This window comes from Oncorhynchus clarkii, chromosome 23 (genome assembly GCF_045791955.1).
Source record: "Oncorhynchus clarkii lewisi isolate Uvic-CL-2024 chromosome 23, UVic_Ocla_1.0, whole genome shotgun sequence".
In the NCBI taxonomy this organism is placed as follows: domain Eukaryota; kingdom Metazoa; phylum Chordata; class Actinopteri; order Salmoniformes; family Salmonidae; genus Oncorhynchus; species Oncorhynchus clarkii.
Window position 1 is genome coordinate 37,531,137 of NC_092169.1, and position 27,703 is coordinate 37,558,839.

A 27,703-nucleotide genomic window follows, 5' to 3' on the forward strand; every position below is an offset into this window, starting at 1 on the left:
GTGAGGGCAAAGCATCAAATCCGATTGGATGAGTGGGGGCATGTGCACTTGAAATGAGAAAGGTGCATAAATGCATGTATGTACACACTAAGAGAAATGCATTTTACCAACCACAGCATCCATTATTTAGAGAGAGAGTGTATTTGTTCTAGAAGGAGAGTGTTCTAAAATAGGCAAACACTGAGGCGTTGTCATGGGGATGGCCCATTGTTATGATGAAGACGGATCTGGTGGTGATGGATACACACAAAAATAAAGGTTCTAAATTGTACCAGATAGGGGTTCTTTGGCTTGTAACCATAGCGGAACCCTTTTTGATATAAAGAACCATGCTGATAAGGTTCTAAATTGAACCTGTATAGTACTATAAAGAACCCTGTCCTAAAATTCTATAAAGAACCATTAATAAAAGGTTCTATACAGCACCAAAAAAGGGTTTCGCTATGGCTACAACCCTTTTTGGGGCTATATAGAGCACGTTTGTATGGTTCTATCTAGAATCTTTATGGAGAACGGTTCTATAAAATAACCTTTCTCAATCTGAAAATCGTTTTGAAGAACCATAATGGTTGTTTTATTCAGGTCAGCCATATTATATTGTTAAATTCCATAGGTGTTATTATTGAATGAATTGACAAGTTGAATCAAGTCAGTTACCTCTGGAACAGCTGGGGGTCCCTGAGGGGAGAATTGACAACTAGTGACTGATTTTGTCAACCATTTTCAAATGACAGAAGGCCATAAGTGGGTCTCTCACAAGACACTGGCCATAGTCATATACAGTATAACCTGCAGTAGTGGTGTGCAGTTCGCAGACTCTTTTTAACTGACTCGTGAGTCATGATTTGTATTTCCGAGTGACTCTTTCATTTTAATCGTTTGTTTGATCTAAATTCTAAAGCAGGATTACTACGTGCTCCTCTGGTTCAGCGGCTCCGGAGACGTGCTCCTCTGGTTCAGCGGCTCCGGAGACGTGCTCCTCTGGGTCAGGGGCTCCGGAGATGTGCTCCTCTGGTTCAGCGGCTCCGGAGACGTGCTCCTCTGGTTCAGCGGCTCCGGAGACGTGCTCCTCTGGTTCAGCGGCTCCGGAGACGTGCTCCTCTGGGTCAGGGGCTCCGGAGATGTGCTCCTCTGGTTCAGCGGCTCCGGAGACGTGCTCCTCTGGTTCAGTGGCTCCCGAGACGTGCTCCTCTGGTTCAGCGGCTCCGGAGACGTGCTCCTCTGGTTCAGCGGCTCCGGAGACGTGCTCCTCTGGTTCAGCGGCTCCAGAGATGTGCTCCTCTGGTTCAGCGGCTCCGGAGACGTGCTCCTCTGGTTCAGCGGCTCCGGAGATGTGCTCCTCTGGGTCAGGGGCTCCGGAGACGTGCTCCTCTGGTTCAGCGGCTCCGGAGACGTGCTCCTCTGGTTCAGCGGCTCCAGAGATGTGCTCCTCTGGTTCAGCGGCTCCGGAGACGTGCTCCTCTGGTTCAGCGGCTCCGGAGATGTGCTCCTCTGGGTCAGGGGCTCCGGAGACGTGCTCCTCTGGTTCAGAGGCTCCGGAGACGTGCTCCTCTGGGTCAGGGGCTCCGGAGATGTGCTCCTCTGGTTCAGCGGCTCCGGAGAAGTGCTCCTCTGGTTCAGCAGCTCCGGAGACGTGCTCCTCTGGGTCAGGGGCTCCGGAGAAGTGCTCCTCTGGTTCAGCAGCTCCGGAGACGTGCTCCTCTGGTTCAGCAGCTCCGGAGACGTGCTCCGACCACCAACTGTCTATCATGTAATAATATAGATCATGCTGCAGGCAGCATAGACAAGGGAAATAACTGGGAAATGATTACATGGTGCAAGAATGAATTGATTATTGAATGTTATGGATGGACACAGCTTTGTAGAACCAGAACATACACAGCTTGCCTCTGCTCAACACTCAGAACCAATAGTTTGTGCGGCTGCTACATTTCACAAACGATAGCCTATTGTGCAAATCTCTCTCGCAGCAGTCAAACAGCTGAAGTCGCAAATAGAGCCGGATTTTCCATCACTAATATGTCCTGACATTACACAACAACATTAGATCAACTGGAATGACACTCTCACTCAGGGATGCACAAAAAGAGCTGTGAGCAAATCACACCTCAAAATATGCTAATGAGCTGCCGGCCCTACATTTGAATGATCACTAAAAGAACAAATAGCCTTTTGTGAACTGTAAAGAACCATTGAAGAGCTCAAAGGTTTACCCACGTAGAACCATCACCATTCCCAAAGAACCCTTGAGGAACCATCATTTTTTGTGTGTGTAGGACGTCTGTCATTAAGTTTACTGTGGACTCCAATCTGACGTTTCACCCTGCCTTTCTGTCTCTCTGTCCAACCAGCCCTCCACTGTGGTGAGGCTGTAGGACGTCTGTCATTAAGTTTACTGTGGACTCCAATCTGACGTTTCACCCTGCCTTTCTGTCTCTCTGTCCAACCAGCCCTCCACTGTGGTGAGGCTGTAGGACGTCTGTCATTAAGTTTACTGTGGACTCCAATCTGACGTTTCACCCTGCCTTTCTGTCTCTCTGTCCAACCAGCCCTCCACTGTGGTGAGGCTGTAGGACGTCTGTCATTAAGTTTACTGTGGACTCCAATCTGACGTTTCACCCTGCCTTTCTGTCTCTCTGTCCAACCAGCCCTCCACTGTGGTGAGGCTGTAGGACGTCTGTCATTAAGTTTACTGTGGACTCCAATCTGAAGTTTCACCCTGCCTTTCTGTCTCTCTGTCCAACCAGTCCTCCACTGTGGTGAGGCTGAAGGACGTCTGTCATTAAGTTTACTGTGGACTCCAATCTGACGTTTCACCCTGCCTTTCTGTCTCTCTGTCCAACCAGCCCTCCACTGTGGTGAAGCTGAAGGACGTCTGTCATTAAGTTTACTGTGGACTCCAATCTGACGTTTCACCCTGCCTTTCTGTCTCTCTGTCCAACCAGCCCTCCACTGTGGTGAAGCTGAAGGACGTCTGTCATTAAGTTTACTGTGGACTCCAATCTGACGTTTCACCCTGCCTTTCTGTCTCTCTGTCCAACCAGCCCTCCACTGTGGTGAAGCTGAAGGACGTCTGTCATTAAGTTTACTGTGGACTCCAATCTGACGTTTCACCCTGCCTTTCTGTCTCTCTGTCCAACCAGCCCTCCACTGTGGTGAAGCTGAAGGACGTCTGTCATTAAGTTTACTGTGGACTCCAATCTGACGTTTCACCCTGCCTTTCTGTCTCTCTGTCCAACCAGTCCTCCACTGTGGTGAGGCTGAAGGATGTCTGTCATTAAGTTTACTGTGGACTCCAATCTGACGTTTCACCCTGCCTTTCTGTCTCTCTGTCCAACCAGCCCTCCACTGTGGTGAGGCTTAAGCCCCAGTCCTCACTCTTCACTAATGTCTCTGACCGACGACATTCCTGAATAAAACCCTGTTTACAGGGAGCAACGTGTTGAATTTGTAAGGGGAGCAGATATTCCTCCCGATCACTATCCAGCCTGGAGAGGTTCAAACGTTTACATGAATGCTGTAGCCCTGCATTTTATTCAACCACATGTTAGTTGTCTCTGTCTGTCTCTACTTCCGGTGGCTGTTTCGTGTCACCCCTTGCAGACAGACCCATGAGAGTTTAACTAGAGAACCACAAAGATCTGGGTAGAAGTTGCCCTTAGGCACAGATGATCTAGGATCAGTTTACCCTCCTCAAATCTTAACGCTAACCATTATGTGGGCGAAAGACATAACTGACCTTAGATCAGTTTTTAGGCGCAACTTTCTATTGTTAGATTACTTGTTAGATTATACTGCATGGTCGGAACTAGAAGCACAAGCATTTCGCTACACTCGCATTAACATCTGCTAACCATGTGTATGTGACCAATGAAATTTGATTTGATTTTTATTTTGCCAACATTATCTCTCCACCAACATTCCCTCTAGTCTCGTGTTCATTTGCTGAGTGATTTCCCACTTGCTAACTGGTTGAACGCAGCACGTGTATAACTTCAACCAGTTAGTCGAAAACTTCTGAGTTTCCTAGTTCCGACTAGCACATGAACGCGGCATGAATCCCTGTCCAATGACGTCCCTTGCTCAATAAACAGGGTAGGGAAGTATTTACAGTTTTTTGAGAGAGCCATGAAAAAGCTGCACCTGTCTTAACTGGTTGAATGTGGAATGTACCGGAGCATAATGTAGAATTGTGCAGGATTGTTTTCAAAATCCATTATGTCCAATGAGGAGGTCTGTTCCAAAGTTATCGACCTGTGTTGTGACAGAGGGAGAAAGTGACTGACTAGATCCAGTCCTTTGCAAATACAGTCTGTGCAAATACAGGAGAGGAGATAAGCAAAACAATCAACTTTAGACTATTGGGACACTTCCTCTGACTATCAGGGACCCTTGGGGCTAGGTGACTAGGATGTCCTGCAATTAATATAATAATATGCTAGTTAATATAATTATATGGTAGGTAATGGAATAATTGATGTCTCTGTGTTCCACTGTAAAGCAACCTGATAAGACGCATGATGATGCACAGACTCCCAGCAGTGTCTGAACTGTCAGAGAGACAGAGAGAGAAAAAGATTGACAGAGTGTGAGAGAGAGAGAGAGAGACACAAAGACAGAAACCGAGACAGAGAGAGACAGAAATAGAAAGATAAAGAGACCGAGACAGAAAGAGAGCCAGAGGGTTGCCCTTTTCTTGTGGCAACAGGTCACAAATCTTGCTGCTGTGATTGTTATTGTGAAGTGGAAACGTGTAGGAGCAACAATGGCTCAGCTGCAAAGTTGTAGGCCACACAAGCTCACAGAACAAGACCGCCGAGTTTTGAAGCGAGTAGCATGTAAAATGTGTCTGTCCTCTGTTAGAACACTCACTACCAAACTGCCTCTGGAAGCAATGTCAGCACAAGAACTGTTCGTCAGGAGCTTCATGAAATGGGTTTCCGTGACCAAGCAGCCGCACACATGCATAAGATCACCTTGTGCAATGCCAAGTGTCAGCTGGAGTGGTGTAAAGCTCATAGCCATTGAACTGTGGAGCAGTGGAAATGTGTTCTCTGGAGTGATGAATCATGCTTCACCATCTGGCAGTTCGACAGACGAGTCTGGGTTTGGCGGATGCCAGGACAACGCTACCTGCCCCAATGCATAGTGCCAACTGTAAAGTTTGGTGGAGAAGGAATAATGGTCTGCGGCTGTTTTTCATGGTTTGGGCTAGGCCCCTTAGTTCCAGTGAAGGGAAATGTTAATGTGTGTGTGTGTGTGTGTGTGTGTGTGTGTGTGTGTGTGTGTGTGTGTGTGTGTGTACTGTGCCTGTATGTGTGTACTGTACCTGTGTGTGTGTGTGTGTGTGTGTGTGTGTGTGTGTGTGTGTGTGTGTGTGTGTGTGTGTGTGTGTGTGTGTGTGTGTTTACTGAACCTGTGGGTGTGTGTACTGTACCTGTGCCTGTGTGTGTACTGTGTGTACTGTGCCTGTGTGCGTGTGTGTGTGTGTGTGCTGTACCTGCGGGTGTGTGTATGTGTGTGCATGTATACTGCGCCTGTATGTGTGTACGTGTGTGCGTGTGTACTGCGCCTGTGTGTGTGTGTGTGTGTGTGTGTGTGTGTACTGTACCTGTGCCTGTGTGTGTACTGTGCGTACTGTGCCTGTGTGCGTGTGTGTGCTGTACCTGTGGGTGTGTGTATGTGCATGCATGTGTACTGCGCCTGTATGTGTGTGTTGTGCCTGTACTGTACCTGTGTGTGTGTGTGTGTGTGTGTGCTGTACCTGTGTGCGCACGCTGTAACTGTGTGTGTGTTAGTGTGTGTGTATACTGTGCCTGTGTGTATACTGTGTGTGTGTGTGTGTGTATATACTGTGTGTGTGTGTGTGTGTGTGTGTGTGTGTGTGTGTGTGTGTGTGTGTGTGTGTGTGTGTGTGTGTGTGTGTGTGTGTGTGTGTGTGTGTGTGTGTGTGTTCTGTACCTGTGCCTGTGCCTGTGCCTGTGTGTGTACTGTGCGTACTGTGCCTGTGTGCGTGTGTGTGTGTGCTGTACCTGCTGGTGTGTGTATGTGTGTGCATGTGTACTGCGCCTGTATATGTGTGTGTGTGTGTGTGTGTGTGTGTGTGTGTGTTGTGCCTGTGTGTATACTGTGCCTGTGTGTGTACTGTGCCTGTGTGTATACTGTGCCTGTGTGTGTGTGTGTGTGTGTGTGTGTGTGTGTGTACTGTACCTGTGTGTGTGTGTGGTGTTGTACCTGTGTGTGTGTGTGTGTGTGTGTGTGTTGTACCTGTGCGTGTGTGTTGTACCTGTGTGTGTGTGCGCGTGCGAGTGCGTGTGCGTGTGTGTGTTGTACCTGTGTGTGTGTGTGTGTACCAAGCCTGCCTGGTACTGTGACACCCCACACACACACCACACTGGGAAATACTATACACTCTGCGTGGCCTGAACAGATGGTAAACTTGGAACTATGAGCAAAAATACACACGCAGACACACACAGTCATGCACCCACACAGACCTGTCTTTCTCAATACGGGAAACATACAGTGGATTTCAGTTTACTCCAATGGTATTTATCCAGAGACAAAGTGGAAGTTTTTTCACGAGCCAGACAGACTGCCACAGACACAAAGATGATCTGTGTTAGTAACTGAGGAGAATCATCTCTCATCTCCAAATACTTCATCATCATTACCCTGTTATTACCCTATTCTACCCTGCAGGAAAACCAATACTCTGACTTTATTTTCCTCCCTTCCTTATTGCCTTACTATTCTTTTCTCTCCCTTCTTCCCTCCCTGCCTCCCTCTGCCCTGGTGATGAACAGATCATGGTCATTGTCCAGGGCCAGTCAGACAGAGAGGGATAGAACCATTTCTCTCCTAGCAGCCATTGCAAAAGTGCAGTCAGTCAGCCATGTTGTCATTTATGACTGTGATTATAAATATCTTCCCATCTAACACATGACCAGTTATAGCCTAATGGAGACTTCAAAATAAATGTGTGAGTGTATTTGTATTTATTAAGGATACGCATCACTTCCTGCCAAGGCAGCAGCTATTCTTCCTGTGGTCCAAACAAGATGAAGGCAATTACACACTACTCTATCACAATATATCTACAATACAACACATTATTACACACTACTCTATCACAATATATCTACAATACAACACATTATTACACACTACTCTATCACAATATATCTACAATACAACACATTATTACACACTACCACAACATATCTACACTACAACACATTATTACACACTACTCTATCACAATATATCTACAATACAACACATTATTACACACTACTCTATCACAATATATCTACAATACAACACATTATTACACACTACTCTATCACAATATATCTACAATACAACACATTATTACACACTACCACAACATATCTACAATACAACACATTATTACACACTACTCTACCACAACATATCTACAATACAACACATTATTACACACCACTCTACCACAACATATCTACAATACAACACATTATTACACACCACTCTACCACAACATATCTACAATACAACACATTATTACACACTACTCTACCACAACATATCTACAATACAACACATTATTACACACCACTCTACCACAACATATCTACAATACAACACATTATTACACACTACTCTATCACAATATATCTACAATACAACACATTATTACACACTACTCTACCACAACATATCTACAATACAACACATTATTACACACTACTCTATCACAATATATCTACAATACAACACATTATTACACACTACTCTATCACAATATATCTACAATACAACACATTATTACACACTACTCTACCACAACATATCTACAATACAACACATTATTACACACTACCACAACATATCTACAATACAACACATTATTACACACTACCACAACATATCTACAATACAACACATTATTACACACTACTCTATCACAATATATCTACAATACAACACATTATTACACATTACTCTACTACAACATATCTACAATATAACACATTATTACACACTACTCTATCACAATATATCTACAATACAACACATTATTACACATTACTCTACTACAACATATCTACAATATAACACATTATTACACACTACTCTATCACAATATATCTACAATACAACACATTATTACACACTACTCTACCACAACATATCTACAATACAACACATTATTACACACTACTCTATCACAATATATCTACAATACAACACATTATTACACACTACTCTACCACAACATATCTACAATACAACACATTATTAGACACTAATCTACCACAACATATCCACAATACAACACATTATTACACACTACTCTACCACAACATATCTACAATACAACACATTATTACACACCACCACAACATATCTACAATACAACACATTATTACACACTACTCTACCACAACATATCTACAATACAACACATTATTACACACTACCACAACATATCTACAATACAACACATTATTACACATTACTCTACTACAACATATCTACAATATAACACATTATTACACACTACTCTACCACAACATATCTACAATACAACACATTATTACACACTACTCTACCACAACATATCTACAATACAACACATTATTACACACCACCACTACATATCTACAATACAACACATTATTACACACTACTCTACCACAACATATCTACAATACAACACATTATTACACACTACTCTACCACAACATATCTACAATACAACACATTATTACACAGTACCACAACATATCTACAATACAACACATTATTACACATTACTCTACTACAACATATCTACAATATAACACATTATTACACACTACTCTACCACAACATATCTACAATACAACACATTATTACACACTACTCTACCACAACATATCTACAATACAACACATTATTACACACCACCACTACATATCTACAATACAACACATTATTACACACTACTCTACCACAACATATCTACAATACAATACATTATTACACACTACCACAACATATCTACAATACAACACATTATTACACACTACCACAACATATCTACAATACAACACATTATTACACACTACCACAACATATCTACAATACAACACATTATTACACACTACCACAACATATCTACAATACAACACATTATTACACACTACCACAACATATCTACAATACAACACATTATTACACACTACTCTACTACAACATTTCTACAATATAACACATTATTACACACTACTCTACCACAACATATCTACCATGCAACACATTATTACACACTACTCTACCACAACATATCTACAATACAACACATTATTACACACTACTCTACCACTACAACACATTATTACACACTACTCTACCACAACATATCTACAATACAACACATTATTACACACTACTCTACCACAACATATCTACAATATAACACATTATTACACACTACCACAACATATCTACCATACAACACATTATTACACACTACTCTACCACAACATATCTACAATACAACACATTATTACACACTACCACAACATATCTACAATACAACACATTATTACACACTACTCTACCACAACATATCTACAATACAACACATTATTACACACTACCACAACATATCTACCATACAACACATTATTACACACTACCACAACATATCTACAATACAACACATTATTACACACTACCACAACATATCTACAATACAACACATTATTACACACTACTCTACTACAACATATCTACAATATAACACATTATTACACACTACTCTACCACAACATATCTACCATACAACACATTATTACACACTACTCTACCACAACATATCTACAATACAACACATTATTACACACTACTCTACCACTACAACACATTATTACACACTACTCTACCACAACATATCTACAATATAACACATTATTACACACTACCACAACATATCTACCATACAACACATTATTACACACTACTCTACCACAACATATCTACAATACAACACATTATTACACACTACTCTACCACAACATATCTACAATACAACACATTATTACACACTACCACAACATATCTACCATACAACACATTATTACACACTACCACAACATATCTACAATACAACACATTATTACACACTACCACAACATATCTACAATACAACACATTATTACACACTACTCTACTACAACATATCTACAATATAACACATTATTACACACTACTCTACCACAACATATCTACCATACAACACATTATTACACACTACTCTACCACAACATATCTACAATACAACACATTATTACACACTACTCTACCACTACAACACATTATTACACACTACTCTACCACAACATATCTACAATATAACACATTATTACACACTACCACAACATATCTACCATACAACACATTATTACACACTACTCTACTACAACATATCTACAATATAACACATTATTACACACTACTCTACCACAACATATCTGCCATACAACACATTATTACACACTACTCTACCACAACATATCTACAATACAACACATTATTACACACTACTCTACCACTACAACACATTATTACACACTACTCTACCACAACATATCTACAATACAACACATTATTACACACTACTCTACCACAACATATCTACAATATAACACATTATTACACACTACCACAACATATCTACCATACAACACATTATTACACACTTCCACAACATATCTACCATACAACACATTATTACACACTACCACAACATATCTACCATACAACACATTATTACACACTACCACAACATCAACACAACAAGGTCTCACTGCACCGCCCCTCCCCATCCCTCTCTCCCACCCCCCCCCCCCATCCCTCTCTCCCCCATCTCTCCCTCCCACCCCCTCCCCACCGCCCCTCCCTCTCTCCCACCCCCCTCCCCATCCCTCTCTCCCACCCCCCCCATCCCTCTCTCCCCCATCTCTCCCTCCCACCCCCTCCCCACCGCCCCTCCCTCTCTCCCACCCCCCTCCCCATCCCTCTCTCCCCCATCTCTCCCTACCACCCCCTCCCCACCGCCCCTCCCTCTCTCCTCCCCACCGCCCCTCCCTCTCTCCCACCCCCCTCCCCATCCCTCCCTCCCACCCCCTCCCCACCGCCCCTCCCTCTCTCCTCCCCACCGCCCCTCCCTCTCTCCCACCCCCCTCCCCATCCCTCCCTCCCACCCCCTACACATTGCTCCTCCCTCTCTCCCACTCTTATTAACTTGCTCTGCTGTCCAATCCTTTCTTGACTACATCACCGTATCCAGACGACAGCTAGCCAGCTACTGTGAATGCCAGCATTGTAAAGAGAAGTTCATTGGACCACAAGACGACACATGGAGTCTAATGGTTGGTTCATTGATCATCTAGACCTACAATATCACACCAGACATGAATGACCAATGACATCCATATCCACAAACTGTATATTTGTGTTGGAGTGAATCACATCCCCTGGTTTTGATAATACAATAGTGACACAAAATTAGTCAAATCTACAGGCATATTGTATCAGTCTAAGCATTATAAACTGTATTTCCTGGTTGTTACTGTAGCTGGTTCTCTAGGTTAGTGATTAGTCACATGTGCTGTAGTGAAAGTCAGCCCACTTCCTTCTCCCAGGTCACATGATGCTCAATTCACTTTACTACAGCTGTAAGGCCCAGATAGAGATAAGAGAAGTTACTTTCAGTTCCCCTCTCCAACAAAGCCGCCAGTCAACAACACACACACACACACACACCAAAGTGTGGGTGGTTTCACCACCACCTCCTATTCAGAAAGTCCCCCAGCTCACACCCTCATAGAGGTGCAGTGAGACCTCGGTCTAGGCCCAAAACACAGCCAGAGAGGTAGCTCTGTGTCTGCAGCCTAGCTGGCCCCTGCTGCTCTGAAAGAGTCCATTTGGAACAGCCGGAGTCTGGCTTCCTATTGGAATGTGTTGCGGTGGCACTGTTTGTATGGGCAGATAGTGTGTGGAGAGGGAAACCGCGGAGGGGAGAGCCGAGCAGACACAACAAAGAGGAAAACCTAAACATGGCTGAGCATAGGGAAGGGCGGGGGGAAGAGACAGCCAGGGTGGGACAGGGGGGGCAGGCGGAGCAGGGAAGAGAGTAGGGAGGGACCGGAGGAGCAGAGTGGAGGGTAGGGGGGCAGGAGGCTGGAGGGTAGGGAGGGGCAGGAGGCTGGAGGGTAGGGAGGGGCAGGCGGAGCGAGGAAGAGAGTAGGGAGGGGCTGGGGAAGCAGAGTGGAGGGCAGGGAGGGGCAGGGCAACAGGGTGGAGGGGAGGGAGGGAATCTACCCAGGCAGAGTTTAGGAGTACATTTCCCCTCGCCACTGATTTGTCCCCTCGCCACTGATTTGGAAGGTCTATCTCGTCCATCTGATGGTTAAGGTTAGGATTTAGGGAGGGAAAGCTGATCCTAGATCTGTACCAGAAAGGCTACTTTGGTCCTAAGCTCCTTACTGAGTAGTAGGCTCCTAACTCCACCACGGTTAGGCTAAGTCTCACTTTAACTACAGGCTTTAACTAAGGCCCTTACATCAGTAACAGGCTCACAGAACTGAAGTCCACAGTAAAGGGTCTGCTTCACGCCCATTAGTCTTTGTGTTGTCAAACAGAGGATGCTTCATTAGTATTCTGTCCAATAAACACGACTCATTTGAAGCCTGTTATGCTCTCTGAAAAAATATTGTGTACAAACACACACACAAACACACACCCATCAAATCCGTGTCTGTGCAAAGCTTAACGTTTGTTTATGTTGTGCCAGGGAAAGGGCACGGCACTCCTCTAGCTTTGCAATAGCTGCTGAAAAAATATTAAAAAGCTTAAGTTAGGCTAAATCTCCCACCTTTCACAACATTATGCAAGAAGAGGCAGGGGCTGCTGCATGCCGCTACTGGGACCAGTCCATATTTAATTGGTGATCAATCTCCAGCTCGAAAAAGCTCATAGGTGGAATGTGTTGATGCTAGGGTAAATATTATTTAGACTTAGCTAAAGGAAAGTCAAAATGAATAAAGATAATATTTTATAGTATACTCTGGAACAGTCATCATCTCATTGTACTGAGGATAAACATTTATGTGAATTCATGAGCATAGAATAGAGAAATCCCACCCCCTTGAGGACAAGAGGTTAGCGTACATTACAACACTACATGCAAACACATAGCTAAGTATCTTACCACTCATGTTAGGGGTAGATGTATATTCATGTGTATAGTACTGTAGAGCATTGACATGGTTAATGTTCAGTACAGTTGCTCAGGACCTGGTTTATGCCGGTTTCCTTTACGGAGCTTTAGCTGATTCCATCAGGTCTGTCAATCACTATAAAGTGCGTCAGTTAGAGGAAAGACTGGAGCAAAGTGGATTAAGTCTCTATAGCCAAGCCACACATACAGGCTCCAGGGGGTTGGCAATGGTTGCAGCCTGCCATGAAGTAGACTACCACACACAGACACAGAGCAAACTGTTCTGCAATGAGATGGAGGTTCATTATTCTGTGTCTATGGATAGGAAATCCCTACTGATATGACAGGCTACTGTACACAAATACAAGTGTACGACCCAGGTTCACCTATATCTGCGTGAATGTTGACTTACTAAATAAAAAAGTAATTTCAGGTGACACACATTTAGGCTAAAAAAAGGTTGGAAGGTGGATGTTTCTGCACAGCTAATAGATGTCATCAGGTCTCGGTTGAATCACTCCTACAGTGTTGTACTTTCAAACACAAAAGCTTCAGGTAAAACAGCATATTGTCCAGCTTAAATAAACAGCGTTGTATGAATACACTGCACTGTAAGCATCATGCCATGCACCCCAATAAAACGCATATCTGATACCAATCATTGCATTGACACAGCAGCATGAACACTAAAATGTCCACTAGCATGGTGAGGCTACCTGACAGAGAGAGAATCTGGACAAACACAGCGATGGGCTTCTGCTCAGCTCCAAACTGATCAACATTTCCACGAATCCTCATCTATGGTGTGTCCCAGAACGTGACATGACATGCAGCTCAACACAAAGGCCTATGTGCCACTGAGTGGGCAGTGTAGTGCTTACAAAACCATAACAAGTGACTGACTGACTGACAATGTTACGCTTGAGATGTCGTTTCCTCTATTGCTTTACACATGTAATACATTTAGAACAACACATAATGATGTAACATAGTCCGACAAATGGAGACAACTGCAGCAGCAGGGACTGGCTGTCCTTTTCTGGGAAGTGACATTACCTGGTGTCTCCATTTATCGGACTATGTTACATTATATGGTGTTTGTGGCACACAGAATGTGAAATCCGTCCACGTGTATCCACCACTATGCAGTCCACATATCACCGACATATTCTTCGAATCCATCTGCAGCTTTCCTCTGTCCATTCCATGATCACCAACGTTCTGATCGAACGCAGCCGGTGCTGGCTGAACGGAACGTGGCTGCTGCAAGCATGCCTCTGTTTACAGAGACCCCGACTCCGCAACATGGCCGACATGTGCTTTGTTATTGTTGCTACATCATAATTATCGTTTTCTAAGTAATTACTAAGAGAAGTTCTACTATACTACTATTGACACCGTTAAAAATAAATAACACCACCATATTAAAAAAAGGTTAAGGTGAAGAGTGGACTGCATTCTGATACGGAGCCCATACTCACCATTTGATGATGGTGACCGTATGGAATATTCGTTTCTTGAAAAAAGGCACTGAGGGCAGTCTAAAACAAAAATAAAATATAATTTGATCAATTATATTTAGACTCTACTACATAGAACACAGAACATGTATTTTTTTGTAAATAAATCATTATAAATACATGATGTTTAGAGATGTATGTCATCACAGTGTGTGTTTACAAAACATTCAGCACATAAACAATGGAGCTGAATCAAATGTGATGTGAAAAATCTATTTCACTTTTCTGTGCAGACTAAACAATCATGTGCAGTCAAAACAAACCGTACGGTTGTCTTCATTGCATAATTGCATTTTCTAGCCTCGCCTAACCACTGCATGGGAACAGGTTCATTTAATCTCTAGAGTAAATTATAATTGGATATTGACTGGGTAAACGTTTCCCATTTCAGCCTTACTTAATGGATACTACGGATATTTATAAAGCACAGATACAATAGCACAATTCGATAAAAATACAAATAAATACATGTTAGAAGTTGAGTTTAAGTGTTGATACTGATCTTTCTTTTCGAATGTTCTTGTGAAACATCAAATTTCGTCCATGACCAACAACAATGAACATCGCAGCCCGGTCAAAACTACATTTACTGTCTGTCACATACGCAGTCAAACATAAACATTAGCAAGCCATCTCGCTACTGATCGTAGCTAACCCCTTACCTCAAATTGCCAATGTGCTGCTTGCAAAAGCTGCTTTGCCTGATCTGCAGCACAACCCGCTGTCAAGACGAACTGGTTTATCATTACTTGGTGTTTGAGCTCATCCATTTTGCGCTGAAGCTTTATTCCTACTCGCGTCTCGTAGTATTGTGTCTAGACTTCGATATTCGTGGTTTTATTCCTCTCTTTTCAGTTTCAGTCGTTCACCATCACAACCGGTTGAGAAAACACAAATATTTACTGTAGGAGCAGTCGTGCCCCTTGAGTGACGCCAGCCGGCAGCCAGTGAAGACAAAGCACTGCAAATGGGATTTGTATGCTGCAAAAGTCCTGCCATAACTAGGGGGGCCTTGATTAATTATTCCATGTTCTCGAATCACAGGACAGGAATTGTCAGTACATTGCAAAAAATAATATGGAAATGCTTAGAATCAAGACAGTTCACATGTTCATGAAAATATAAAATAGTAACGTCAAATATGAGAGGATTATGTGCCCAAAAATGAGGATGTATTATATTTGTTTGTTTTGGACTACAAGTCCCGTGAGTCAATGCTTTGTTTGTAAAGTTCTAGGGGGTGGAATTTTGTGAATGAAGGCCGGTCCTGTCCAATTCCCATGCGCGCTGTGTCACTATCTTGCCAAATATGGTAAACACAACTTCCACAATTACATTAGGGACAGTCTATTCACGGGTGTATTTAATATAGCCCACATTCAGAAGCGTCGTGTCTGCGCATTTCTTTAGTGAGATGACTTAAGTCAATATTGCAGTCAAAACCATGCAGCACAGCCTAGATTGTCTATATGCAGTCATTAAATAATTTATTACATGTTTATAAATGACTTGTTAAATGTTGTCATATACCAATTACATCTGTGTTTTGTATTATGAATACATTATAATACATGTATTATATATATATGTTTCAAACTGTCTACGACTCTATTACTGTACGCGTAGCCTCGCGAGAACCAGGCTTCTCCAAGGGAGGCGTTACAACGACGTGATTTTGGAGGTATGGTAACGCGAGACTACTGCATGCGTGACTTGTTCTCATTCTGCTCGTGCAGATTTGAGAATCTGCAATCGTTTTCTCTCTTTGTCCATACACCCTATGTACTGAGCCTCTAGTTGGCAGACTGTTTAATCTCAATTAGCTCTCATAAGAAAGACAATGTTTCATTTAATGGCCCCAATGAGACCCATATTAACAACAGCCCCCAATGCCTAAATTGCATTGAAGTGGATGCAGGGTGAAAGGAAAATAACACTGCAGCCACAGGGAGTAGACAACGGTTCCCCAGCTGGCGTTTTCCGAGATCTAAAAAATATATATATATATTTGTTTATTTTATTGTTGAACGTAAAATACTGTAAAAACACCAGCAAATCAGCTCCAAGTGATTTTAATTTATGAAATCTGTTCCAAAGTATTCCCACGCATAATACAGAGATATACAGTATGTGACCATATACAAATATCAGCAAGGGTTGAAATTATTCTGTTTTAGTATAATATTATATCTGTTTGGGCTTCTTGCGGTCAATTTGCAGTTGACAAATTATTTGCAATTACGTTCCGGCCACCTGACCATCTGCTCAAGAAAAATCGTCCCGCTGCTGAATCTAGTTGATGATCTCTGGAGTAGACTGTGTGTAAAACGAACCCTCAATACCGTCAATAAACCTACAAGGAGTGTGGGAAACTGGATACTGTAAACATCCTGTTATCTGTGTGCAGCCTCTCTTACGCGCAACCTCTCCGTGGGTGTGTGTTCGTGGGTTTGTGTTAGGTTTTGGAAATAGAGACACCTGCTGGTGAAATGGTCCCTTTGAAAAGTGCATTATATCAATATAATACAGCTATCCTCAGGGCACAACCAAACTGCCAAATTCTAGTTTTGGACTCTATGAATATGGCCATTGTTGTTGCTTTTAGTACTATAATCCCCTTTTTGATTAGTCTGATGACCTTTATAATCACCCTTAAAGGACATCATAGCTAGACCATATACCGTGGCCTGATTTCAGTGTCCTCATGTAAAGTGGGCTAGACGTCATGCAAAACAGGTGAATAATGATAGCTTACAAGACATCCCCTATTACAACAGACCCCCGTCTGTAGACGTACTGTATGCCATAGGCCTCTCTTGACAAACGCTGCTGTTGCCTCTAGCAACCATAAGAACAGCTGGTCAAACACTTACCCTGTTTCACCAGGGCCCTTCGTGATTGACCAGAAACAAACCTGGAAACATCCCACTGGGCACACACTGGTTGAATCAACGTGAATTGCACGTCATTTCAAGTAAATGACATTGAACCAACGTGGAGTAGACGTTGAATGGACATCTGTGCCCAGTGGGATTCTGAAACCATTTGGTGCCTCCTGTGACAGACAGTAGCCTGCAACAGCTGGACTGGCTTATCTAAGTTTTTACATGCAGTCATTCATGCTACACTCTCATAAAATGACCCACTTCTTCTTTGTCCCAGCATTCACAGCTCTGCTTTGCCCCAGATCTGTTCAGGCAACTAGGCCTACTGTTTGTGAACCTGCTCTTCTACAAGCGCATGGACCAAAGGCGCTTTAGTATGCCCACTATTAACAGTGTAATGATTGAGAGACTGCAGTATTTTCCCACTACTGCCACCAATGTAACAACTGAGAGGGAACAGCCAGCTCGGCGCTCCAACCACCACCCCTCAAGTTACAGGGCAAGCACAATAGAGATTCTATTAAATTACTAGAGGGACTATGTCATAAACCCTAAAAGTTCCAGAATGGGTGAAAATGGCAGCCATATTGGTCAGGGAGAAATCCTAACCAGTCTAATTAGAATGAATGGCAGTAGAGGCATAATCCTGATTTTACTTAAAGCAGGAAAATAAAAGTAGCGTAAGTTATGTAATATATCAGAAATTGCGTAATAACATGTTTGTAAACCTAGAATATTGTCATATAATTATAAATATAGTGTATACAGGTTTTATACCAATTTTCTGTATAAATAGCCTCTAAAATGTATGTAAACAGACCATAAATGTCAAAATAAAAAATAAAAGTGGGGGAAAACTATGAGTGCTATTATATGAAACAATGTCAGTACCTGTTGCATTTACAACTTGTCTAAGTCCTATCATCAACTGATTTCAGCCAGTGACCGGCTGTGGCTTGACTGCATTCTTTGAATGGAATGTAGGCATGTTGGCAGTTAATTAGAGAAATGTATTGGGGGATGCACTACATTTGTGATTTTTAAAAACCTAAATGTATTTAAGTGTTTACAAGCATTTGTAACTTGAGTCTGATAATTATCTGATAATACTTGTGGATATAAAAATACTTGGTTGATATATGTTTTCTACTTTGAAAATGTATGTTCTCAGTACTGTAGGTTTCTCTGGATAAGGGTGTCTACTAAAATGGAAAAGGAATGAATAGACCATTTCAGTTTTCACATAGAAATAAGTTGCATACTGCATACTGCATTTCGTACTGATCCCCAATGGGAATCAAACCCACATCCCTAGCATTGCAAGTACCATGGTCTACCAACTGCACCACATCATCACATCATTGCAAACCACTTGATGTCTCAATGTACTCACTTACTATATTGTGCATTGTTTTTGGTGACAGAAAGTCTACAGGTATAAACCTAGATGACCAGCCTATGTACAATACAGTAATGTACATTTACATTAAGTGGTTTGTAAGAATGGTAAAATAATACTGCACAAAAAGTGGTGGTTTATTGTTATTTGATCAAGAAAAATATTTAATTTGATGTGGATGTTTTGTGTCTTTGCCCATAACTTCACACCTTTTGATGTAAATATTTGAGGACAGACAGGGTTTTGTTCTTTCTGGATCCTATTAGAATGGATTTAGAAGAGAAGGGGTCAGGGCAACAACTCTTACAATTCCAACTATTGAATCCTGCAAGATACTGTTCTTCATTATACAACCACCTTTCTTGCCAAATCAGAGATGCCTGCTATATCGGTCCGTTAATACTAGTAAAGACCCAGTGCACTACTTTTGTGAGATTTGTATTTTATTTTTATCATATTAATATATTAATACCTTCAGCACCCCTACCTCCCACGACTATGGATTCAGAGCAACTGCAACAGAGGTTAAATGAGGCTTGTGAAAGGGAAAATATTGCAGGACAGGTCACTGTGTGTGAGGGAGAGTGAGGTCAGGTTAGGATCCTTAATCTCTGCGAACCTCTAGAAAATGTTTGATCTATTACTGGCTCAGGTCTGGGGCCGTCTGTTTGAAGATGCTGAAACCACCATGGGCAGCATCTCAATGTCTTATGTGGTTTGCTCTGCTCATGCCCTATCCTTCATTTGCATTGATCTACATGCACCAACCTGCTGTTGGTTGCTTTCACCTGTCCAGTTTTCTCATATCAGTACAAATTGATTCAGCTCTCTAGGTACAGTGTGTAGGATCTTAATGTGATCACCCTGTAGCAGGAGAACTTTCCTGAAATACAGGACATTTATATTTGTTGGCATTTGAGTTTTTTCACTTTGAAATTTCAGACTTGATTTCCCGATATGAAAAATGTACCATTCACTACAAAAATGTATATGAATTATAATCCACATAATAATTCACAACTTTTGTTGCTGGAGGATTATTTTCCTGCTGTCGTTAATTGACTCAAATTAAGATGCAGTACACTATATATCCACAGAGCGGCAGTGCATCCCTATGTGAGGAGCTGAGATAGCTTTCCATTGGCAACAGATGGAGGCAGGTTTTTTTGTGTCATTTAAACTGTGGATTGTAGTAAATAGAAAAACGAGATGTCCAAAATCCCTCAAAATTGCAATAATTTGTTGGAGTAGGCAAATTTGTTAGGTCATCCCCCAATATTACGCTAATTCCCTAGGAGTGAAGTTGTGCAACTTGAGTCATTTTGTATTCTATTTCACAAGCATTATAGTTGGTGACAAATTGAATATACATTACATTATTTAAAATGAAATAATTCAGATACCGTAATATGTTATAGTAGGCCTAAGGTCTACTATAGCCTATGACGCTATTGTGTAGGAATTCCCTCTCATATTTCCCCTCTCTGCAGTTGGATGATGCTATTTGATAGCCTACAGTTAATAAGGGGTTAGCTAAATGTTGACAAAAGGTATGGAATGCTGAGAGTAAAGTGTAGCACACGCGCGGGACTTGTGGCGCGACATTTCAGCGCTCCGTGGGGGCATTGTCGCGCCATATTGCTCTCAACAGGTCTTGGATCAGGATTGGGCTCAGGACAACAATAGCCTTTAGAAAGAGATGTCAATTGTTGTTGATTTTGTGGTTATCCTTGTATTCCGCAATGTAACCTTAACATAGGCCAGCCTAATGTCGGTATAATGATACATTCCTGGTTGAGCAGTTGAGCGCGCTCCTCATATCCTCATGCACACCAGCTTTGTCTGTCAAGACAAGTGAAACCTGGAGAGCAGGCAACCAATCAGAGACCTCTAAGACGTTTAAAGGGCTCGTGGGAAGTCTCTCCACCTTTATTATGAGCATCCAAGAACCTTCCAGCACTCAGACCTTTTCATGTATCATTCTGGTGAGCAATTGGCCGGGATTGAAATATTATGGATTATTAAAAACGACTGAAATTGATTAAATCATCTTCTACATTTCTATATAAACTGCTGGATCATACTTAGGTGAGCCCTCCCCCTCTGCACTTGTTGCGCAGAAGATAGATGCTGCTTCTCCGGAGTCCTAGGAGAATAGAGCACAGGGACCGACCGATCACCGACCACTGCAACAGGTGTACACTGTTCCCGAGCATTATCGCTGACCTGTTTTTGAGGTAAGGGTATATAGGCTACTGTGTTATAATCACTTGTTTAATTTTCATGTTTTGACATGTTGGCATGTTGAGATGTTTTATTTATTTTTTATATAGAATGTTTTTAATAGACTATTGTAATGGGAGTAGTGACTCGAATTCGACTGTTGAGACACATAGGCTTTTTTATATAGTGTGTTTTTAATAGGCTACTGTAATGGGGGAAGTGGCTCAAATGCGATCTGTTTTTATGTGGTTTCGGTCGATTTCAATATTTGTTTTGCTGCAGGACATCTCATTGAACAGTCCTTCAAAATTTCCACATCTTCGCGATTGAACGTCCCGTGCGTCACGCTTAGAATGCCTGTCCTGATGAGTCCGGAGATCGCCTCCAAGTTTAAGGAGAAATGGCTGAACCTCCAGCCGGAGCTTCAGGACAGCGCAGCCGGATCAGTGCACCTGGACGACAGCCTGACCAGCCTCCACTGGTTGCAGAACTTCTCCATCCTCAGCGCTAACCAGGAAAGACCCACCGGCACTGGCTCCGGTTGCCCATCACATCACCTGCTTTCCTACCACCAGCGCCTGTACCCCCGTGGAACCGACTCCCCGTCCAGCCCTCCAGCGGGGGACACCGCCGCCTGCGGGATGCCTCGCTGCCTCGGGAGCCCGGCTACCTCTGGCAGTATCTCCACCGATGTGCATTTGGTGAATTACCCTCACCACGAACACCACATCAAGGCGCAGATCATCCCACCGGAGGAGATTGACTATAAAACGAACCCCAAAGTCAAACCGCCGTATTCCTACGCCTCTCTCATCTGTATGGCCATGCAGGCCAGCAAGAAGCCCAAGGTGACTCTGTCCACCATCTATAACTGGATCACAGACAACTTCTGCTACTACAGACACGCAGATCCTAGCTGGCAGGTAAATGACCCAGCTCTCCTCTGTCACTCTATTATTGATGAGCTAAATGGCGACAGGGAGAGAAGAGAGAAGAGAGAGACCAGATAAGGGAAAGCAGAAGGGTTGCAATATGCATACTAAACCTGTTGTTTTGTTGTAAGAATATTAATACACAAAAATCCATTTAAAACACATTGCTCCTGTTATTTATTATAATCATCCAGTAACTTATAATCACCAACAGTAACTTATACTGTATTTTATTAGATCCTAGTGATATTCATTTAAATTTACATTTATAATTTATAAGCCAAGGTGTCTCAAATAAGAGGACATTTCTGCTATTTCTACCCTCCGAGAGATATCTGTCAGGCTTCTATCTCAGGGGGTCAGACACAAGTGCTTTACTGCTCTAGGGAGGGGGTTGTGTGTGTGTGTGTGTGTGTGTGTGTGTGTGTGTGTGTGTGTGTGTGTGTGTGTGTGTGTGTGTGTGTGTGTGTGTGTGTGTGTGTGTTAATGAGTATCCCTATGAGATCTCCCTTGGCAGCTAAGCATAGTTGATCATGTTTGAAATGCACAGAGCTCTACACTAGAAAGCCTCATTAGGTAAATTTCCTACACAAACAACAACAATAACTCCTCCTCCCCCTTAGAAGGCCCTCTCTTTTTTCTCTCTCTATTTGACACACACACACGCATATGAACACACATACACACACTATATAAAATTAGATTATTATTTACATCACATGCAACATGGATTTAACACATTTGTTTCTTCTCCCCTCCCCCTCTTCCCTGCCCCTCCCTTTCTCCACTCCCCCTCCCCTCTTCCCCCCCTCCACTCCCCCCTTCTCCCCTCCCCTTATCCACTCCCCCTCTCCTTCTCCCCTCCCCTTCTCCCCTTCACCTTCCCATCTCCCCTCCCCTTCTCCGCACCCCCTCCCATTCTCCCATTCTCCACTCCCCCTCCCCTTCTCCTCTCCCCTCCCCTAACAGAACTCTATCCGCCATAACCTCTCGCTCAACAAGTGTTTCATGAAGGTGCCGCGGCAGAAGGATGAACCAGGGAAAGGAGGCTTCTGGCAGATCGACCCTCAGTACGCTGACATGTTCGTTAACGGAGTCTTCAAGAGAAGGAGAATGTCCTCCAACCTTTACAACACCAACAGGCAGAGCAAGCTCCTACACAACCAGGAAACTGACTACCATAGAGGCACTCAGGGGAGCCAAGATGGCTACCACTACCTAGGAGCTGGAGCCAGCAGTAAGCGTAAACAACCTTCTCCAAGGCAACACGGCAAGATGGCGCGGACCCACAAATCCCCGCTGTTAGCCATGGAGGCCCACAACGCAGATATAGTTCTGAGAGGAGATTTTGACCTGGTGTCTGTGTTTGATGACGTCCTCAGTGGTAACTGCAGTACGTTCGAAGAACTGGACATCGACACTGCTCTGAGTTCCCTGGGCTGCTCTCTGGACCTGACCCTGCAGGGGAGGCACTCCGCTGGGCTGGGAAGGTGGTGTGGAGAGGGGGACAACCAGACCCAGCAGACCCACTACTCTTACGACTACATGGAGCTGAGTGGCTCAGTGGGATATGACAGCAGTAACATGGGGGACCATCATGTTCAACAGCAACAGCTGAGCCAGGATCAGTTGTTACAGAGCCACCTGCACCAGTTCGAGGAGGTGACTCTGTTTCCAGAGCAGCAGGAGGTGCATCCCTGGGAAGAGATGAAGGAGGAGGCTCAGGCTATCCCTCTGGATCAGGGCTTTGGGCTGTGTGAAGGATTCTTCTCAGAGATACAACCCTGGGAGAGGGCTGAGGCCTACCTGTGACAGACCAACTACTGTTGCGCCAGCCATTAACCAAGGGATTCAGGCCCTAGCCACGGCTTTCTTACAGTAAATGCTGGGACAGGAAAGTCAGGCATCACCAGTGGGCCAGGAGACCTACATACAGACTGCTATTTTGCTACATTAGCATCATAAAGTCATCATGTTTTGAGAGATCTATACTGTATGTTTAGGACGTTAAGATGATCTATGTTTCTGGTTTGATCACAGACTGGAGGACTAGAGGAGTCAATGAAGTGGAGATGCACTTATGGTGTTGGGTCGTAGTCGGACCTAGAGATCAGATTTCAATATGCTTTTCAAGTAGTCAATTTAATATATATCCATTAGAGTCTATGATAAGAGTCTGGCTGGGCACTAGTCTTTTGAGTCCTAGGCTATGGCAAAGTGGAGAGAGGGACATAAATGAACTGAAATGCCTCAATCAGAATATCCAAGCATGAGAGACAATGGGTATGTTTGAGGATAGAAAACATTTCAATTTCTAATGCTCTACTGTCCGTCAGAATGCTATTTGCCCTTGTTCCATAAAACATGCAATGACACAGATTAAACACTCCATTGTTTGACAACAATACCACAGCCTTGGCAGGCACAGATGCTTTTGTTCAAGTTTTCCATGATTTATTCTGCCAATCTTGCATTTGATTGAACTCTGTCGATGAGTATGTTCAGGTTTAGGCTACCCATTGATATACTGAGGAAATCTAAATTCTCTCTCTGGGGTGATCGGCTTCCTTTTAGTGATATTGATTTCTGATTGATTACTTCAAGTTACTATAATTTTGTATGTTTTTAAAAGGATGATTTATTTTAAAAGGTATCTTGTTTGGGAAAACTGATGAACCAATGAAATGCTTGTACTTCTTGAGTCAATCGTGAAGTTCAGCTCAAACTTGATACAATGTCTTCAATGTAATTCTGGTGTAATTCATAAATAGTTCAAAATGCAATCATGCCTCAATGCAATAAATGGCAATTTAGATGTTTTATCTCATTCGTTTGCCATACTGCATATGAAAGTCAAAGATGCAATCCATTGGTCAATAAGGGTCAAGAACAGCTTGTTCATAGTTGGGAAGACAATATATCTCAATCATAGTCAGGCCCAGACTAGCCTGGTCTCCCAGACTAACCTGGTCTACCAGACTAACCTGGTCTTTCAGACTAAACTGGTCTCTCAGACTAACCTGGTCTTTCAGATTAGCCTGGTCTCTCAGACTAGCCTGGTCTTTCAGACTAACCTGGTCTCTCAGACTAGCCTGGTCTCTCAGACTAGCCTGGTCTCTCAGACTAACTTGATCTCCCAGACTAACCTGGTCTCTCAGACAAGCCTGGTCTCTTAGACTAACCTGGTCTCTCAGACTAGCCTGGTCACTCAGACTAGCCTGGTCTCTCAGACTAACCTGGTCTCTCAGACTAACCTGGTCTTTCAGATTAGCCTGGTCTCTCAGACTAACCTGGTCTCTCAGACAAGACTGGTCTCTTAGACTAACCTGGTCTCTCAGACTCGTCTCTCAGACTAGCCTCATCATTCAGACTAACCTGGTCTCTCAGACTAGCCTGGTCTCTCAGACTAGCCTGGTCTTTCAGACTAACCTGGTCTCTCAGACTAGCCTGGTCTCTCAGACTAGCCTGGTCTCTCAGACTAGCCTGGTCTCTCAGACTAACCTGATCTCCCAGACTAACCTGGTCTCTCAGACAAGCCTGGTCTCTTAGACTAACCTGGTCTCTCAGACTAGCCTGGTCTCTCAGACTAGCCTGGTCTCTCAGACTAACCTGGTCTCTCAGACTAACCTGGTCTCTCAGACTAAACTGGTCTTTCAGATTAGCCTCGTCTCTCAGACTAACCTGGTCTCTCAGACTAACCTGGTCTCTCAGACTAGCCTGGTCTCTGAGACTAGCCTGGTCTTTCAGACTAACCTGGTCTCTCAGACTAACCTGGTCTCTCAGACTAACCTGGTCTCTCAGACAAGCCTGGTCTCTTAGACTAACCTGGTCTCTCAACATCACCAGAGAGAGAGTATGAGTTGGTGGAATAGAGAGTGAGAGGGAAGAGAGGGTCAAAGATTGGGGGGATGCCGGGCAAGCATGGGCATGCCACGGGCACAGAGTGTTTCATTCACCTGTTAGAGGTTGGATACGCCATGTGCTGAAGTGTACTTGTTCAAGGTAGTACAGGAGCATATTGTGGGGTTGGAGCATGAAGAACAGCATTAATGTTATTTTCTATTTCCAGTTGTCTCATTTTGTTGTCTCTTGACATGCCCCTTTTACTTGAAAGATTAAGGGTCTGAAGCATTTGTCTTGATCAAGTCTCTATCCAGAGAAAATTCTCTCAAACCAGGTTGGTTTGAACTAAGAGTAACAGGTTTCAAGGATATTACATCTGTGTAATAAATACAAACATTATTTTCTCCCTTCAAATCTCTTTTTAATTGAAAAAGGCAGCAAAAGGGGATAAAAATGAGGATTATCCCATTGGTTCTCCCTCCATGGGGTTGGAGGTCAGGAGTAAAGATCTTTTGGGATCGACCAAATAACTCAGATTCCTAGAAACAGCAGGGACTATGCACAGAGACAGAATTGTGACGCTACTTGTTTCCATATTCATCCTGAGAGCTGATGAACACTATGGTTCATCAGCTCTGTACCAGCCTGTACCAGTTGTTATGTTCCAGTCTCAAAAAAAGGAGACCAGCTTCTTGTTGTTACTGTTTGACAGTGTGCCTAATATCATTGTCAAGTCAAGGGATCACTAACGCTTGTTGTTGAGGGGCACATTGAGGAGAGTCAGTGTGTGTGTGTGTGTGTGTGTGTGTGTCTTTCGGTGTGCCTGTGTGTCTCTGTGTCACCCGGTGTGTGTGTGTGTCTGTCTTTCTGTCTTTCTGTGTGCATGTGTGTCTCTTAGTGTGTATGCGTGTGTGTGTGCATGTGTGTTTGTTTGTAAATGTGTTTGTATGTGAGGTTTAAATATTGTCCCCATGGTTGAATAGATAACCTTATCTCCATGGGGCAGGTCCCTGCAGCTCTATTCACCCTGTCTCTAAGACCAGCGCTGCTCAGAATGCAGACGCTGTGACTGCAGGACCAGGAACAAGACCGGCCTGTCACAGTGGGCTTCTGCTACGCAACTTTATCACTGTGTGTGTGTGTGTGTATGTGTGTGTGTGTGTGTGTGTGGGGGGGGGGGGGGGGGTTATGGCCAAACCCTGATTAGCGGGGTGCATACAGACCACTATAACACATAGAGGACATGAGAAGGGAATCTGAGGAGTGGAAGGGGAGTGGCTAAGGAAATACACCTCAATGACCTTTCTAAAATGTTGATGTTTATGCATGACATGTAAATCAGGTTCCATTTGAGGGTCTGTTCCATTTGACAATATTTGCTCTTTTCATCCTTGTGCTTCTCAGTGTACTATGTACCAGTGATACAATGGTTTACATTGTTTGTGTTCGTGTGTGTGTGTGTGTGTGTGTGTGTGTGTGTGTGTGTGTGTGTGTGTGTGTGTGTGTGTGCCGGCTACGTGTGTCAATATGTCCGTCTGTTCAGAACACTTTACATGTAAAAGCTCTCAGCAGCCTGTGTTGAATGGGGTTTAGTGATGTTATTGTTAAGCTAAACCCAGAAGCTTTCCCCCATCAATTAACCATTATGT

General features: G+C 43.2%; 2 protein-coding genes across 2 annotated transcripts in view; one reads left to right on the forward strand and one right to left on the reverse strand.

Annotated features, from left to right (window-relative positions):
- LOC139381912 (UBA-like domain-containing protein 1) overlaps nucleotides 1–15,694 on the reverse strand; it is a 42,231-nt gene extending 26,537 nt beyond the window's left edge. The window contains exons 1-2 of the mRNA XM_071125770.1: nucleotides 15,435–15,694; nucleotides 14,734–14,793 (exon numbers count right to left, since the gene is read on the reverse strand). Of these exons, the coding sequence (XP_070981871.1) occupies nucleotides 14,734–14,793; nucleotides 15,435–15,542 (168 nt within the window). The 5' untranslated portion in view covers nucleotides 15,543–15,694. The remainder of the gene's footprint in view (nucleotides 1–14,733; nucleotides 14,794–15,434) is intronic.
- A 5,293-nt stretch (nucleotides 15,695–20,987) lies between these two features.
- LOC139381743 (forkhead box protein J1-B-like) lies at nucleotides 20,988–26,450 on the forward strand. The gene is made up of 3 exons (XM_071125487.1): nucleotides 20,988–21,293; nucleotides 21,562–22,202; nucleotides 23,181–26,450. The coding sequence occupies exons 2-3, from the start codon at nucleotides 21,633–21,635 to the stop codon at nucleotides 24,021–24,023; spliced, it is 1,413 nt and encodes a 470-aa protein (XP_070981588.1). The 5' UTR covers nucleotides 20,988–21,293; nucleotides 21,562–21,632; the 3' UTR covers nucleotides 24,024–26,450.
- Nucleotides 26,451–27,703: the final 1,253 nt, after the last annotated feature.

What these genes read in the sequence shown, in the direction of transcription:
- LOC139381743 (XM_071125487.1), top strand. Translation starts at nt 21,633, where the DNA reads ATGCCTGTCCTGATGAGTCCGGAGATCGCCTCCAAGTTTAAGGAGAAA. An exon ending in ACGCAGATCCTAGCTGGCAG is followed by an intron (nt 22,203 to 23,180) that starts GTAAATGACCCA and finishes CTCCCCTAACAG; the next exon opens with AACTCTATCCGCCATAACCT.